General features: G+C 47.6%; 1 protein-coding gene across 18 annotated transcripts in view; it reads right to left on the reverse strand.

Annotated features, from left to right (window-relative positions):
• Positions 1–18,641, reverse strand: part of LIMS1 (LIM zinc finger domain containing 1) — a 97,142-nt gene that overhangs the window by 42,062 nt on the left and 36,439 nt on the right. For 4 of the 18 annotated variants that reach the window (XM_005662321.4, XM_085015536.1, XM_005662320.4 and 1 more), the window contains exon 1: positions 3,344–3,595. The exons of the other annotated variants lie outside the window; for them this stretch is intronic. In XM_005662321.4, coding sequence (XP_005662378.1) covers positions 3,344–3,456 — 113 coding nt within the window. In that variant the 5' untranslated portion in view covers positions 3,457–3,595. Of the gene's footprint in view, positions 1–3,343; positions 3,596–18,641 lie in introns of those variants that run through there. 18 annotated transcript variants of the gene reach the window in all.

Raw genomic sequence — 18,641 nt, forward strand, 5'->3', positions numbered from 1 at the left:
ACTGCTTGAAGTGGGTGCTAATCACCGAAAAAGGCAGGGCCTCCAAGGCTACGTAACAACCAGCACCGAAAGGTGGTCTTTCTTAGCAACTCCTGGTCGGCCAGCCCTCTCCACTGGGCTGCATGCAGCAGGCACACACAGCAGGTTTCCGCCCCTGGACCCCACTGAGGGCCACAAACCCAGAGGCCGCATCTGATGCACACTCGCTTCTCCCAGATGTGATAAGCACAATGGGGAGGTAAGGGGTGGGGTGGAGGCAGAGGCAAAGACAGAGGGAAAGGCCCAGGGTCCCTTGTCTGAGCCCAGGGAGCCACCCATCTGTGCCCACAGCATGGCTCGGTCACCACGTGGGAGCCCACCTGGGGCCATGGTGACAAATGAGTACACTCTGTGCCGGTAACACTTTTTTAAGGCACTGGGTTTAAGTGTCCTATGTCATGAAATAAGTCTTTTCATTTTTTCCTCAACCATTTGAAAAATATCAAATCCATCCTAAGCTCGTGGGCCAGCCAGAAACAGGCAGACAAGGCCTCAGGGTCACGTCAACTACCTTTCTGCCCAGGCAGCAAAGACACAGCATCTGAGGTGTCCCCAGGTAGTTACTTACAGATCTCGTGTGTCTGGGGCTGAGCCAAGGTGACTTTGAGAACTTTGGGGGGGGTGTGTGGATAGTTTAGGTTTCCTTAAAAAACACCACGTTTGGGCCCCCAGCCCCCCGACTCAAGAGAGAACAGCCAAGGACACAGGTATGAGTGTCACAGGTGGGGTTTCTGGGCACCATGCACCTCGGGAAGAAGAGGTCCAGCCCTTGAAGGGGTGAGGGACATTCTCTAAGTCCATGGGTGCGAAGGGTGACAGCTTCCATGAAGGAGGCTATGGCTGCGGTGGGAAGGTCAGGCTGTCTGGTCCCCAGGGAGGTGATGCCACCCATCTGCACACAGCCCACATGATCACCTTCACCAAGGAAGGTGCCCTCCAGGTGCGTCTCAGGCTCATCAGGGTCCAGCCAAGCATCAGGACACATTCTGGAACTGAAGCTAAGACAAGGCCCCAGGGGACACCCCTGTGGTGAGAAAGCCAGAGACCAAGCACACAAGTGCAGAGCGAGGGGCTGAGCACAAGGAGGATGAGCTCCAGGCTGTGTTTATTACAGCAAAACCAAACCAAGATGGCCGGTGCCTTTCACAGAGGCCGGCTTCACATGAGCATCTGTTTCACAGTTTCAGGTTTGAAGCTGGAAGCATTTTCATGACTCTCGTGTGCTCCTTAAACACTTATCTTCTGTGTCAGGGCAGTTTTCAGTGAAAACCCAAGAGAAACGTGAGCACAACCGTCATCTCGGGATGTTTTCTGCTAGAATCTGTAAACTCGCCAGAACACAGTGCCGGTGAGGAGGAGTCAGTGTGAGTGCGTGACGCTGGGCAGCAGGAGGTGTGTCTGATGTCATGGGGACTCAGCCGGGGGACGGCCCGTGGGAGGAACACCTGCTGTGACCACTGCTCCTGCATCTAGGTGTGCAGACCCAGGGGTACTGGACGGCCTGAGTCCCATCCCTTCCAGCCTCTTCTCAGCGCACAGCAGGTGCCCGATGCTGCGTGGCCATGGCACACAGAGGGCTCCACTTGGGACAGTGATGCCCTGGTCCCTAAGTCGGTTTTATGAGATAATAAATGGTGCTTGATGACAGTGGTGATTTTCATCCTCATTGTAAAGAGGGGCCACCTGAGGTCATCAAGGTTACCTGCTTGACCCCGTGGCCCTAGCTACATGCATCTGATCTCCAAGTCCCCATCTGCTGGCTCCCTTAGCTGAGGAACCTGATTTCATACTAGAAATAGCTCTCCTGAAAACTAGGAAGACCCTACCCCTTCAAATTGATACAAAGTACCCTCTTCCTGGCAGAGCCCACAGTCCTCTTCTCTGTACTGGGCACAACAAGCCTAAGTCCCTTCTATTGCCAAGGGATCGATATGCCAGGACAATAGGAAGGTAAGTCACCTTAACCCCCGGAACAAGTGATATTCCTGAGGAATGAGACGCTCCACCTGGAATTTAAACTCCACACGGAAGAAATCAATCCAGCTGTTTCAAAGCCCATTGAGACTGCAGAAATACCCACCTTCTGGGGCAGACACAGGCTTGTCCACAGGCACTTCTGCTACTGTCTGAAAATACGCAAAAATGGCTGGTCCCAAACATCCTATTACATATATTTTTAAAAATTACTCCGGACTCCACATCTGACGTTAAAACTTGTCTTTGGTAACTTTTCACTCTTGGATTGAGAGCAGACTGGAGTCGGTTTCAGGGGTCGATCCCACCCACCCACCTGGGCAGCAAGGGGGCCCAGCATTCCCACTAAAGCTCAAGAATGCAAAGCTCACAACGCACAAGAAAGCAAACACGGAGCTTTAATTCTCTTTAACCCAGTCAAGTCAGAGCTGATACACCGAGTGTAGCCGAGGGACAGGTGACTATGAGGGGGAGAAATTCTAATAACGCTGGTATCAATACCAGGCCTTTAACGCTACTGTTCTTGTCAAACAGCAGGAAAGAGTTGAGAATTTTCAAAGAAATGTCTCTGTCCCACGGTACAGTTCCTGTAGTAAACGTGCAGACATGTGCAAGTTTAAAGTGCCTCCTTGTCAACATCTTCCCTGTTAAATTCAAATAGATGATTTAAAATAAACCCTAAAAATGAATTTATAGGCGAAAGAGCAAGAGTATGCCACAGACACATTCCTTGCACCATCTCAGTGGGACAAACTTGGGAATCAGGGGCCCACACAGGCTCCAACGTGCCCCCAGCACAGGTAACAGGGAAGGGTCCCCACACCCGCCACTGCAGTTTAACCAATAGCTTAAAGGCACAGGGACTTCTCAGAACCTCAAATTTAAAAAAAAAAAAAAAAAAAAACACCAAACCTCAACAGCTGTAACGAAAACTACAATTGTTTCATTTTAGGCAAATTAACTTTGGAAACGGTAAACCCCAACCTCTTCAGTTAGAAAGGCTCCAAACTTCTGAAGTCCTTCCCTGCCAGGTTACCTTGGGAAGCTGCTCTGCCTTCCTTTGTGAGATCCATTTCCATAACAAAGATGCTCCTGCCCCCACCCCCAAACACCACCAGCCACCGTCACCCCCAAAAGCGAAGGAAGATCCCTTAGAGCTGCGTCCCAGTTGAGTCCCACCAGGGCATCTTTTGATTAAGGGAAAATCAGCTGCTGGCAGTTTTAAACGTACAGACTTGGCCAGGCTGCCCGTCCGGGGAGCTGCCCGCAGGACGTCAGGTTCCGGGAAGCTCAGGGTCCCAGCCCCGCCGTGCCCGCGGGCTCCACTCACCTGAGCGCCTCCTCCCGCAGCCCCAGCCCGCCAAGCCCCAGGCTGTCGGGCCGGTCCCGCCTCCTGCGGTAGAGCCCGGACTGCGAGAGCTCTTTCAGCTGCAAGGCCGCCATGCTCCCGACCCTCGATCGGACCCTCGGAACTCGGCGCTAGCGTGTGGCCACCAGGGCTAGGGACGGCCCCTGGCGCACACCTGGCCCACGGAGAGGCCCGGGGCGGCGGCCGGCGCCGCTTCCTGCTTCCCCGGCGGCCTCCTCCTCCCTCGGCAGCGCGCTTATCTCGGCGCCCTGCACCTGGGGGGTGGGGGGGAACCTGGGCTCACGTGTTGACCAATAAGCAGAACCCAGCTGTTATGAGTAATCACACTGGCTCCCGCACAGCATCATTCTGAATCAAAAGTGGGCTCGAAAGCTCCACTAAGGTCATGACTGGAGAAGGGCTCTACCCTGCTCTATTTGCCAGGAAATTCATCCACGCTCCACACGCGGCTGCCGGTTTAAACAAGTGCCTGGTCATCAGGAGCTCTTCGGGGGTTTTCCTTAAAACAAACCAAAAAAAAAAAAAAAAAAAAAAAAAAAGGCACAGTTCTCAAGGCAGAGCCAGGGCCTCCCTCCAATGCTCTACTCTCTCTCTATCCTCTTTAGAAAGGAAGGAAGTGTCTTCCTCCGCCCCCGTCCCCGTGAAATGTTACTCAAAAATTCATAATGTAAAGGAAGGCGGGTTCTCCTACCAGCCCTCACTCAGCGATTTTCTACACCCACAACCGCCACTCTGGGCGTCCCTTGAGTGGGGACACGGTCCCCAAAGGTGTGCAGGGAGGTGGCATGCTTCCTGCATGTCAAAACACGGGGTGAAGCTAGTCGGGGGAAGGCTTGGTTTGTGGGGTGTGGGTGAGTGTTTGAAGAACGGAGGACAGATAACAGGGGCATGTCCTTGTCACCCAGCTCCTAGGACCCTGGTGCAGCAGAGGGTGTGATTCTGCCCCTCTCAACACAAGTCCCCACGTCCCACACAGGCTGCTGGGAGCCGAGGGTTGGTTTGTGGTTCCAGTTCTGGCAATTTCCCTCTGAGTCAGCTTCTTCCTCCCCAGAATTCCCTCAAGGACAACAGCACAAAAAACAGGTCTGAAATCCAGTTTACACTGAGAGTTAAGGAATTAATACATTCCCCTCCCTGGAAGGACCTGTATTATCAACTCCCATAATTAGGTATCCCCCAAGAAAGGGGCCTGGGTCTCACTCTTCACTTGGGATGCAGGGGGGGATGCAGGGCTGGCTACACTGCCCCAGTGAAGCACAGCTTCTCACAGGCAGCCATCACAAAGTACAGTCTTAATGAAAACAGGGAAAAATGACTAATTTTTTTACCACACTAGATTTACTCAGTGATGAAACGTAAAATAAAAGGGAAAAAAAAAATCAAGTGACGGATCTATCTCTTTCTCTGGAATGATCCACAGAAAACTGGTAACATCGGGAGCTTGAGGCCAGGAACAGCAACAGAAGACAGCTTTTCTACAAGGCATTGATTTATACCTTCTGACTTTGAATATCCTGCCCCTTCAAAAATTAATAGGAATAGTTTAGAACATTTACACATACCTTTTGTACAGAACTCTAAGATCCCACTGAGACATAAGATGCAGAAAAGTTTAGGGAGTTCCCATTGTGGTTCAGCGGGTCACCAACCCAACCAGTATCCATGAGAACGTGGGTTTGAATCCCCGGCCTCACTCACTGGGTTAAGGATCTGGTGTTGCTGTGAGCTGTGGTGGAGGTTGAAGACGAGGTTCAGATCTTGCATGGCTGTGTCTGTGACGCAGGCCGGTAGTTGTAGCTCTGATTCAACCCCTAGCCCAGGAACCTCCATATGCCATAGCACAGCCCTAAAAAACAAACAAACAAACAAAAAAGGCAAAAGAAGTTTGTAAAGTTTGTAGAAATAGAAACATATACAATCAAGATTCCTAGTGTCTAATTCTTACATTTTTGTCATGACAGGAGAAAAAACACAGAGAAACAAGCACCCATCTTTATTTTTAACTGTAGGCATCAAAACAGAATAGATGCTTGGAGTTCTCATCATGACTCAGTAGTAACAAACCCAACTACTATCCATGAGGATGCAGGTTCAAGCCCCGGCCTTGCTTGGTGGGTAGGGGATCCAGCATTGCTGTCACTGTGGTGTAGGCTGGTAGCTGCAGCTCCAATTTGACCCCTAGCCTGGGAATTTCCACATGCCATGGGTGCAGCCCTAAAAAGACAAAACAAACAAAAAAACAGAATAGAGGAGTTCCCGTCGTGGCGCAGTGGTTAACGAATCCGACTAGGAACCATGAGGTTGCGGGTTCGGTCCCTGCCCTTGCTCAGTGGGTTAACGATCCGGTGTTGCCGTGAGCTGTGGTGTAGGTTGCAGACATGGCTTGGATCCCGCGTTGCTGTGGCTCTGGCGTAGGCTGGCGGCCACAGCTCCGATTAGACCCCTAGCCTGGGAACCTCCATATGCCACGGGAGCGGCCCAAGAAATAGCAAAAAAAAAAAAAAAAAAACAGAATAGAGGTCTAATGAATAAAATTCAGATTGACTATAGCCACAGTGAACACAAAAGGCTCAACACTGACTATGACTTGTTCTTATAGGAAAATGTAAATAAGAGAGCTTGCTTTTTTAAGGAGAGCTTTTAAAAGAATAGCACAGCCTGGTGACAAGTAAAAGGAGCCTGGAAATGAGTAAGGTTGACAAGACAGGAAACACCTAATGGTGTAGGAGGAATCCTGTATTTGATGAATCTGAGGTTAAAAGGAAGTGAACAGGAAAAAAAAAAGTTCTCTAAAACAATTCTTGCCCTTTGACTTTTAAAATGGCTGGGCTGACGGCTAGGAGCCAGCCGCAGCAAACTGATGCTTATGTTCATTGAAATTGTCACCACAGCGTGAAATTAAATCCTGGGGCTCTGGGCAAAGGTCTTTTAACCAGGGTTTACTCACTGACACAGGGACAGTGAGGAAAGAGAGCCCCCCCACTCCCTGCCCTGGGCACTGAGAGTCCTGGGCTGGCAGCCCCTCACACAGAGTTTCCGAGCGTTTGCGCGGAGGGGATAGCAGGTAACATATGGGCAGGATCAGATTCTACTTTCACACCTTCCCATGGAAACCAAGCTGTCCACCTCAACTGTGCCTGGATTGCAGGTCAGGCCTATTTACAGTGAGTTTTGAACTTCAAACAAGGGTCCCAGCATCCGAGGGGCAGGGTCCAAGTGCTGTCCTGCAGCCTTACACACAGGCTCTGGAGATGGTGCTCCCACCTGATAAAGTTCCGAGGGACCCTGTCCCCACCCTTCACCTCAAGGAGCAACGGTTCACAGAGATCTTGGGGCGCCCCACCCATTCCCAGGGCGGCAGCTGCTCTTGAACCTGAAGATGGCTGTTCTCATCCGTCCTGACTGCCATTCTCTCCCCGGACCTGAGCTCTGATCATCGCAGCCTTGCGCCATCGCCATCACACAGCCGGCTCTTTCTTCTCTAAATGCCCGCTCCTGGCTGAAGTCACTGGACAGGGAGGGTTGGGGCTTCCCAGTCCTCTTGTCCGCAGGCTGACCTCCAGCCCAGCCTCCACCTTAGAGACCCTCAGACACGCGGGGGACTCTGCTCCCATTTCAGGCGGCACCCAGCCCCCCCTCGGCGATGACCTGGCGGTGCCCCAGGCAGATACTATTTCACAAGAGCTCCCTGCTGACCTCTGCCATCACCTCTGGATTCCCGGACTCCTCGGCGGCTGCCCCTTCCCCTCAGGGTGCATGTGAGGACTTGGTTCCAAGAGTTCAGGGAAAAGGCAAATGATTCTAATGAAAACAGGTTCTCTTGAGACCAAGTGCGTTGTCGAACAGCAGCAGGGGCCTGAATGCGGACACGTGCCCCCAGCTCCGGGACTGTAAAGTGGCCGTAAAGGAGCCTGAGCCCGTTGGGGGAGCACTAACACCTACAAAAGGGGCGTCCCTCACTCAGGCTGCCTGAACACCCAGGAATCAAGCGCAGAAACAACACTGAGTGAAAGCAGCACCTGCACAGTAGCAAAAAGCACACACCGTAAAACCTACAACAACCGCACACACTGTTAAGAATACACAAGCATGTAATAAAAGGGTAAAGATGAGTGAGGACGAAAACACCGAATGGAGGGGGTTTCCTCCCAGAGGAAAGGCAGGAGGAGGGAAAATCAGCAGAACAGGAAAGTGTACTGAGATTCAGCTGCATTTGTAATGTTTCTTTTCAGGTGGGTGATGGGTATTTGGAGGCTCCTTCTGTTAAAGGCTACACTTTCTTCTTTTCTTATGGGACAAAGGTTCAGAGCAGGTGCCTGAATCCACACGTTTTCAAAGCACCACTTCTGCCATCGTGTGGCTCCTCATGGTATTACATGTGCCCAGCTTTCAGAGAAAGAGTTTAAAAGGGGCATTGTAAATTCTCAAGCACAATGTAACCCCCAGCAAAAGCCTGAGTGTAACCACTTGATACGTGACCAATATTAAAAGCCTCGCTTATCACTTCTAAATAATGCTTCATAAAACAGAGGACATAAAACATGACTCTAGGTGCAAAAGAATGAAATTGGACCCCTATCCTATACCACTCACAAAAATTAACTCGAAATGGATTAAGGACTTAGACATGTTAAGACCTGAAACTATAAAACTCTTAGAAGAAAACATAAAAGAAAAGCAACTTGACATCGGTCCTGGCAAATTATTATTTTTTTTTTTGTATATAACACAAAAAGCACAAGCAACAAAAGCAAAATTCAAGAAGTGGCACTACGTCAAACTGAAAAGCTTTTGCCCAGCAAAAGAAACAATAAAAAATGAAAAGGCAATCTATGGAATGTGAGAAGATATTTGCAAATCACATATCTAATACAGGGTTAATATCAAAAATGTAAAATGTAAAAGAATTCATACAACTCAACAGCAAATAAACCAATCTGATTAAAAAACGGGCACGAGAAAAAAAAATGAGCACAGGGCCTGAACAGACATTTTTCCAAAGACATACAGATGACCAACAGGTACACAAAAAATCTCAACACCACTAATCATCAGGGAAATGCAAATCAAGCGACAATGAGATATCACTTCAAACCTGTCAAAAATGCTATTACCAAAAAGACAAGAAATACCAAATGTTGGTGAGGATGTGGAAAAATGGGAGCCCCCATTGCACTGCTGGTGGGAACGTAAATTGGTGTGGCCACTGTGGAAAAATAAACTAGAACTACCAGATGACCAGCGATTGCACCTTGGGGTCTGTATTAGAAAGAAATGAAATCATTCTCTCAAAAAACTATCTGTGGGAGTTTCCATCATGGCTCAGTGGAAATGAATCCAATATCCATGAGGACACAGGTTCGATCCCTGGCCTCGCTCAGTGGCTTAAAGATCCAGTGTTGCCGTGAGCTGTGATGTAGGTCACAGACTCAGCTTGGATCTGATGCTGCTGTGGCTGTGGTGTAGGCCAGCAGCTGTAGCTCTGATTCAACCCCTAACCTGGGAACTTCCATATGCCTCAGGTGCGGGCCTAAAAAGCAAAAAAATTTAAAAAAAGACATGGAAACAACCTAAGTGTTCATCAATGGGTGGACAGATAAAAAATCACAGACACCCACATACAGGGGAATATTACTCAGCCATAAAAAAGAAGGAAATCCTGCCATTTGCAACAACATGCATGGACCTTTAGGGCCTCACACGAAGTGAAATAAATCCCAGAGACAAATACTATACAATTTCACTTATGTGTGGAAATTAAAATAATTAAAATCATAGAAACAGTAGAATGGTGGTTGCCAGGGACTGAGAGTGGGGGAAAAGGGAGATGTTGGTCACAGGGTACCAAGTCCCAGTTATCAGATGCATGAGTTTGGGGATGTGAAGTACAGCCTGGTGACAGTAACTAATGAGACCGTACTATATTCTTGAAAGTTCCTCACAAGAATTGAGTTTTTATGATCTCACCATATAACTGGCAATTATGTGAGGTAACGGCAGGTTAATTAATCTTATTTGGTAAGCATTTTCTCTGTGTTGATAAAATGCCATATACAAAAACAAACTCAAAATGGATTAAAGACCTAAATCTAGGACCAGATACTATAACAGTCTTGGAGGAAAACACAGGCAGAACATTTTTTTGACATAAGTAGTGGTACTATCTTACGGGATCCACCTCCTAGAGTAATGGAAATAAAAACAAAAACAAATAAATGGGGCCTAATTAAACTTAAAAGCTTTTGCACAACAAAGGAGATCATAAACAAAACAAAAAGACAACCTACAGAATAGAAAATATTTGCAAAAGATGCAACTGACAAGGGATTAATTTCCAAAATATACAAACAGCTCATTCAGCTCAATATTAAAAAAATCAAACAATCACAATGGGCAGAAGATCTACATAGACATTTCTCCAAAGAGGACATACAGATGGCAAAAAAGTACATGAAAAGATGCTCGGCATCGCTAATTATTAGAGAAATGTGAATCAAAACTACTATGAGGTACCACTTTACACCAGCCAGAATGGACATCATCAAAAAGTCTACAGACAATAAATGCTGGAGAGGGTGCAGAGAAAAGGGAACACACCTACACTGTTGGTGGGAATATAAATTGGTACAACCAGTATGGAAAACAGTATGGTGGTTCCTCAGAAAACTAAATATAGAACTACCATGTGATCCAGCAGTCCCGCTCCTGGGCATATATCTGGACAAAGCATTCATTCAAAAAGATACATGCAGAGTTCCCGTCCTGGCTCAGCAGAAACCAATCTGACTAGTATCCACAAGGACACAGGTTTGATCCCTGGCCTCGATCAGTGGGTTAAGGATCTGGCGTTGCTGTGAGCTGTGGTGTAGGCCAGCAGCTATAGCTCTGATTCAAACCCTACCCTGAGAATTTCCATATGCTGTGGGTGTGGCCCTAAAAAGAAAGAAGAGAAAGAAAAAAAAAAAAGTCAAGTCAGCATCTCTGGCAGCAGCTGCAGCTCTGATTCAATCCCTATCCTGGGAACTTCCATATGCTGTGGGTGTGGCCCTAAAAAGAAAAAAAAAAAGAAAAAGATGCACTCACCTATGTTCACTGCAGCACTATGCACAACAGCCAAGACATGGAAACAACCAACCTAAATTCCATCAACAGATGAGTGGATTGAGAAGATATGGTGGTATATATACACAATGGAACACTACTCAGCCATAAAAAAGAACGAAATAATGCCATCTGCGGCAACATAGACATTATACTAAGTGAAGTGAGTCAGACAGAGAAAGATAAATATCTTATATCACTTACATGTGGAATCTAAAAAAAAAAAAAGAGAGAGGGAGATACAAATGAAGTTATTTGCAAAACAGAAAGAGACTCACAGACACAGAAAACAAACTCATGGTTACCAAAAGGGAAGCGGGGCGGGGGGGGGAGGATAAATTAGGAGTTTTGGTTAACATATACACATGACTATATACAAAGTAAACAACAAGGACCTACTGTATAGCACAGGAAACTACAGTCAATATTTTCTAATAACCTATATGGAAAAAAACCTGAGAAACCTGTAAAAGAATATGTAATATGTATAACTAAATCACTGTGCTGTACACTTGAAACTAATACATTGTAAATCAAGTTCACCTACTTCAGTTAAAAAAGGAATATGAAAAAGAATAGATATATGTATGATTAAAACACTTTGCTGTACAGCAGATATTAACACAATCCTTTAAATCAACTAAACTTCAATAAAATAAATTTGTAAGAAATCTTACAAGTTTGACCTTAAGTTCTGAAGCCCAGCAGCAACCCAGTTTTGTCAGTTTATCCAAAGTGGCTGCATCTTGGGAGTTGTCATTAACGTGCATTAGAGCTGATGTGAAAATCAGACACCAGCATGTCCTCTGTGGGTCTGGACCTGGTGAGAGATTGGCTGGTGGACGTCCGGGCGTCACGCAAGCAATGGGTTTGCTGCATGGGGACCTGGTGCTCAGGCCTCGGCAGCCAAGCCTCTTCTCTGAGCCCTTCACGCTCTTTATGCTCCAGGGTCCCTCCAACACTTCAGGTGGTACGAGCTCTGTCTTGTGGGATTATTTGTTTTTGTTTTTTGAGGGCATATGGAGGTTCCCAGGCTGGGGTCGAATGAGAGCTACAGCTGCCAGCCTACACCACAGCCACAGCAACTGGGGATCAGAGCTGCATCTGTGACCTACACCACAGCTCACCGCAATGCAGGATCCTTAACCCACTGAGCGAGGCCAGGGATCGAACCTGCATCCTCATCGATGCTAGTAGGGTTCATTACCGCAGAGCCACAGTGGGAACTCCTCTGCTGTGTTGATCTCAAAGTCTGCTTCGACAGCAAGGAGCTCACGACAGCAAGGAGTGCCCCCTGCCCACGGGCGTCTGCTTCCCCCACCCCCTACCCTGCTGCAGCTGAGCGGCATCCTCCAGAAATGACCGTGGGGTCTCCACCTGCACCTCCACCAAGCCCAGTGCAGGCACACCTGGCAGCTGCATCCTGTTGAGGCGCATGAGACAGGGAACTCGACAAACAGTGGAATTTCATTACAAAAAGAATAACATAAATCACCACCCCCCAAAGCCCCAAACTAAACCTCTCCGGGGGTGAACTGCTCTTACTTGGCAGAGCCTCCCATTGCTGACCAGCAAGGAATGTGGGCACAGCCCCCAGACTCGTCCACCTGCTGCTGGGGCGGCTCCAATAGGTCTCCAGTGTTCCTCCAGGACAGAGAGGAAGGATGCTAGTTACTGCTGATCCCCAAAATCCTCTCATGAGGATGGTCATCAAGCAAGGACGGCTGCGGACGTAACTGCGTTCCTACCCTGTCATTTCCAGAACCTCATCTAATTTGGGAGGGAAACAGTCTGGATGCAGTAAGGTCTAAAATCTGACAACAATGAACAGTGTCAAAGCTGCTAAGTATCCCCTCCCCCCGCAGCAAGGTCAGCGGACTGTTCCTACCAAGGCCTTGGGCTCTGCAGCCCATGGGCAACAGCAAACCACTGTGGGCTGTGTGTCCCAGACATTGACATCCGATTTCCATATCATTTGCATATCTTCCTTTTTTTTTTTTTTTTCCCCAACCATTTAAAAATGTCAAAACCATTCTTTGCTTACAGGCTGTGGGCTACATTTGGCCTGCAGGCTGAATCACATCTGAAAAACTCACTCAAAACACCACTTACCGTAAAGCCATGAGCACACACGTTTTTCTTTATGAGATGCTAAGACTCCTCAAGCAAAATATCAAACACCACTTTCCTAAAGTGAATGCTCCAAAGATCCACAACCAAGCCTTCGGAGGACCAGGGCTCACAGCAGGAAAATAGACCCTGAGCCTGCAACGGTGCCAGCGCTGGCCTAAAGGACAGCACGAGGACAGACTCTGACCCCCACCCACAGGCCTGGCCAGGGCCTCGACCTGTAGGACAACCCTCAGCTGGAGGGGGGTGGGCAAAGGACTGCTGTGCTCGGGGAACCACACACCCTCCTCTCTCCCTCAGGATCCCACCTCCCGAATTCCCAGTGCCCGACAATCAGGACTTCATCCCACGCAGAATTCCTAATAGGGTTTTATCACCGCTGACCTGAGCCTGCAAATGCTAATGCCCAGCTGCCCCACTGCACCTTCTAAATATAGTACCAGTCAACTCTTCCTTCCTCAACGAGTAAGTCATAGAATTTCCTTCAATTCTATTAAAGCTGTGGTTAAGAAAAATAAATCTGACAAACAAGTGTAAAATGTTAAGGGTGGAAACTCTAATTCCTCCCAAACATCTTCACTAACACTTACTGTCATTATTGTTATTTTTACCTTCATTATTTTGACCAGTAATATGGAAACAAAACCCACAGTGGAGGGTATTCTTCAGCAGAAAGCTTTCTTTGCCCCTCAAATCACATTCTAAGACCACTTGATGAAAAAAAGTCCATTTAAAAACTAAAAAATTTGGCCAAAGTAGATATTTTAGTTTATTGTGAACTTGACTAGGTGGAGGGTCTTGGGCCAGATTTCTACACAGCAGGTCTTGAGGTAAAGTCAGAGGTGACGAGCACAGCCTAAGACAGGTACCCAGAGCTGGTGATAATTATCCCGAAAAACAGGACACCTAAGAAAGTTTAGAATTTAATCTGTAGAACACATGAGAGAAAGCTTCTAAAAGAACAGTATTTCTGTTTGCAACATGGAAAAAGGACAAAAAAAGAAATGTGCACAAAGAAATTCCGGTTGTGGGGGTGGAGAGACAAGGCCTGTGTGTGTTTCTGTTTCTCTCTCTCACACACACACTCAAATATGAACCTGTTAGAAATATTGGACCTGGTCTGTGCTAGTGAATTTGCTGCTCATGCAGTCATCAAAAATTCGAGTTTTGGTTCCCATCGTGGCGCAGCGGAAATTAATCCGACTAGGAACCATGAGGTTTCGGGTTTAATCCCTGGCCTCGCTCAGTGGGTTAAGGATCCAGCGTTGCTGTGAACTGTGGTGTAGGCCAGGGGCTACAGCTCCAATTAGACCCCTAGCCCGGGAACCTCCATATGCCATGGGTGAGGCCCTAAAAAAAAAAAAAAAAAAGATTTGTGTTTTAACTGTTCTATTTAATAGAAGCCTTCTAAAAAAGACCTCAGATATGCAGCCACCAGGATGATCATGTGTTGTGGAGGGGGCTGGGGGCATGAACCCCTGATGTTATAAGAAAATATGCTTCTGTGCATATTTATTTTTTTCTTTTTTTTTTTTTTTGGCTGCACTCACGCTATGTGGAGGTTCCTGGGCCAGAGATCAAACCCACACCATAGCAGCGACCTGAGCCACAGCAGTAATAACATCAGACCCTTAACTTGCTGTGCCACCAGAGACCTCCATGTCTCCTGCCTCTTTCCTCCACGCCCTCTGTGCACATGCCCACCAGGGACACAGGACAGGAGACCTAACCCGCCCATTTGTTAGGCAATCATTTTACAGGAAGCTCAGCTTTCTAAGGGGGTCTCTCAGCTCACAGCCCCATCTGCTCTCATCTAGGACCTCATCGCCTCCAAATGACGGTACCATGGATACAACCACCTAAAGTAACACCATAAAATTCATCTTCACAACTGTGGACTGAGAGAACTCCGGGTCTTCCCACCTGGCTGAGCCAGGGCACAGCAGGGACACCTGAAGACTGAGAGGCAGGGCTGACAAAGACAGAGAAGCGGGGGCAGGGTGCTCTCCTGCCTCCACAACCAGACCCTCCGCCCCTCCAGGAAGAGTCCACTCTAGACCCACAGCCTGCAACAGAACCCGGCGGGTGGACAAAAAAGGCTGCGTTTGAGGATCCTTTTCTGGGCTTAGGAATTGAGGTTCAGTAAGATTAATTTTCCCCCCAAACAAGCAGAAATACTTAAAGAGAGGGTTGTGATCCGGCCACTAGTGTCTGTTAACTTTAATTAATTAATTTATTAGTTTATTCCAGCACTTGGAAGATCCCCAGCTAGGGGCTGAATTGGAGCTATAGCTACCAGCCTATACCACAGCTCACGACAACACCGGATCCTTAACCCACTAATAGAGGCCAGGGATCATGGACACTAGTCGGGTTTGTTGCCACTGAGCCACGATGGGAACTCCCCAGTCTTCTTTTTTTTTTTTTTTTTAAAGTATAGGTGGTTTACAGTGTTGTGTCAATTTCTGCTGTACAGCAAAGAGACTTAGTCATATATATATACACACACACATTTTTTTTCACACATTCTGTCATGGTCTATCCCAGGAGAATGGATAGAGTTCCCTGTGCTGCACAGCAGGACCTCACTGCTTATCCATTCTGAATGTTACAGTTTGCATCTGCTAATCCCAAACTCCTGGTCCAATAATTTTTTTTGGGGGGGGGTCCAAAAAAAAAGCCTTTTCTAGGGCCGCTCCCACGGCATATGGAGGTTCCCAGGCTAAGGGTCTAATCGGAGCTATAGCTGCCAGCCTACGCCAGAGCCACAGCAACTCGGGATCCGAGCTGCGTCTGCAACCTACACCACAGCTCAGGGCAACACCAGATCCTTAACCCACTGAGCAAGGGCAGGGATCGAACCCGCAACCTCATGATTCCTAGTCGGATTTGTCAACCACTGCACCACGACAGGAACTCCTGGTCCAATAATTTTTGACAAGAGTGCCACTACCACCCAAAGGGGACAGCACAGTCATTACAACAAATGGTGGTAGGAAAATGCAAATCCACATGTGAAAGAATGAAGCTGGACTCTTAACCTCATACCATAATCAGGGACTAACTCCAAATAGCTCAAAACAAAACAAAACAAAACCAAGACCTCTTAGAAGAAAACGTAGGGGGAGACTTTGCATTAGCTTAAGTCATGATTTATTGGATAGGACACCAACCAAAGCACAGGCAACAAAAGCAAAAAGAGACAAATGGGAGTGACATCACATCGAAAACTTCTGCGCATCAAGGATGCAACCTGCAAAGTGAAAAGGCAATCTGCAGAATGGGAGGAAAATACCTGCAAATCATACATTTGATAAGGAGTTAATATTGAGAATCTGTAGAGAACTCATACGGCTCGACAACAAGAACAGAGCAGATGGACTGGGAGTTTGGGGTTAGTAGATGCAAACTAGTGCATTTGGAGGGGATAAGCAATGAGATCCTGCTGTTTAGCACCGGGAACTATATCTAGTCACTTGTGATGGAACATGACGGAAGATAATTTGAGAAAAAGAATATATATATATATATATATGTACATATATATATATGACTGGGTCACTTTGCCGAATAGCAGAAACTGACAGAACACTGTAAATCAGCTACAATATAAAAAAGAGCAGACTGAGTGTGGTGGAGATAGACTGAAAGACATTAAAAAAAAAAAAAGAAAAGAAAGAAAGAAAAAAGAAAAAGACTGAAAGATGTTAAGTAGGACAAAGATAACCAAGTAGGCAGAATCACAGGAAGAAAAGGATAAAGGGGAAATGCCAAGAACATTTAAAAATAATTTCTGCTTTGCTGGAAGGGAAGCCTGCACTATCACTTATCTTGGTCCAAGTGGAGTTGGGGGCTGTGGAGATGCCCACAGAAGGCGCTGTGCTCACATCACTTCCTTAGCAGACGTTTCAGCTCCACATCTGAAAAAGGCATTAGGGGTTTGGGAGAAAAGACTCTGCCACAGCACCCGAGAGACACTCAGGGCTGTGGTTTCCCTTGGTTACGGCCAGTACATCTGCGAAGAATGTCCTCCTCACCCAAATATGGTTCAGCATCTAGCAGTCAAGGCCACAGCTGCTGCTGGTGCTGACAGAGGTCCTATGACTTCACTGCTCTGCACAAGCAGTAATGTCCCCATACACATGATGTCCTGCCTTCTACCAACGGCACCTTCCATCCTGAGCAAAGCTGCTCTCTTGCCCAGTGGCTTTTTTTTTTTTTTTTTTTTTTTTTTTTGTCTTTTTGCCTTTTCTTGGGCCGCTCCCTCAGCATATGGAGGTTCCCAGGCTAGGGGTCTAATCGGAGCTGCAGCCACCAGCCTATGCCAGAGCCACAGCAACACTGGAACCAAGCCGCGTCTGCAACCTACACCACAGCTCACGGCAACGCCGGATCGTTAACCCACTGAGCAAGGGCAGGGACCAAACCCGCAACCTCATGGTTCCTAGTCGGATTCGTTAACCACTGTGCCACAACGGGAACTCCATGCCCAGTGGCTTTAATCACAGCCTCCACCTTTGATGTTCAGGATGAGTCTCAGTACCTCTTCCTGAGGTTTATGCTGTCTAATTAGGGAGCTATTTGCCCATCCAGCAATTTAATTGAGGTGAGTTTGAATTGAGACGGGATTTAAGTGTAAAATACACATGGGATTCCGGAGATTTAGTTGTCGAAACATGTAAAATATCCCAAAAATTGTTCCTATGACTACGGGATGTGTAGAGTTTGGACATGACAAGAATTTGGCATTTTGAGTTAAATCAAATATTATTATTTGTCTTTTTTCTTTCAGGACCGCACTGCACCCGTGGCATATGGAGCTTCCCAGGTTAGGGGTCGAATCCGAGCTGCAGCCACTGGCCTATGCCACAATCATAGAAATGCCAGATCCGAGTCGCATCTGTGACCTACACCAGAGCTCACGGCAACACCAGATCCTTGACCCACTGAGTAAGTCCAGGGGTCGAACTCGTGTCTTCATGGATACTAGTCAGATTTGTTTCCACTGAGCCATGATGGAAAATCCAAATCAAATATTATTATTAAAACTAATTTCACCTGTTTCTCTTGCACTACTGTGGCTATTAGGAAAGTTGAAGGCACATAACTGCCATGTCTCACATCACATGTTATGGATGGCACCATTCTAGATAATATTAGAAGCCCTTGATTCTGGAAACAAGAATGTGGCCCAGGGAGGTCCCACTGTGGTGCCATGGGATTGGCAGGGTCTCTGCAGCGCCAGGATGCAGGTTTGATCGCTGGCCCAGGGCAGTGGGTTAAAGGATCCGGTGTTGCCACAGCCATGGCACAGATTGCAGCTGCAGCTTGGCTTTGACCCCTGGCCCGGGAACTCCATATGCCACAGGGCAGCCAACAAAAGAGAAAAAGAAAAAGAAAAAAAGAGAAAAAAGAATGTAGCCCCCTCAGGTCCCCCAATCCTGAGGACTGTGAATCCTTCCACCGTGATGGCGTGGCTGGGCAGCAGTGGGCCTGGGACCTGCCCTCCCTCACCAGCAGGGCCTCCTTGCAGCTCAGACCCCCACATGAACCTCCCCTGCCTGCTGCCAAGGGGCTAAAATCAAAGAAAAGTGTTTCCACAATTAGCAACATGAAGAGCACTCTCAGTAAATGTTACTTCCCTCTCTTTAAGGTCTTAGAGATCCTGTGGACACAGCTCATTTAGTCATCAGCGTCTGGATTCCAACCCTCTTTTTTCCGTCCCTCCCCCAACTCTAACGAGTTCTCTGGAACTCGCCCTTACAGGCAAGGTGTCTGGGGAGCTTCCAGGCAAGGCCGTCCCCTCCCATAGCTGCCTGCCCGGCCTGCCCAGCCTGCCCGTTTGTCTGCCGTATCCTCCCACTTCCTCTCACTAGTCCACGAATTAACAAGTCACTACAATTAACTTCAAAATTCTGGCTGCCGGTCATGTTCTCCTCAGGACTGTTATTACTGACGCAGTGCTACCGCCTCAATATACATGCAGCTCCGTTATGCTTGTAGCTGTTTCCCATGAGCACGCTCCAGC

The sequence above is a fragment of the Sus scrofa genome, chromosome 3 (genome assembly GCF_054392235.1).
Source record: "Sus scrofa isolate SSC_HxYL_T2T_F1_AM1 chromosome 3, Sscrofa_HxYL_maternal_Yorkshire_Landrace_v2.0, whole genome shotgun sequence".
Taxonomy (NCBI): Eukaryota; Metazoa; Chordata; class Mammalia; order Artiodactyla; family Suidae; genus Sus; species Sus scrofa.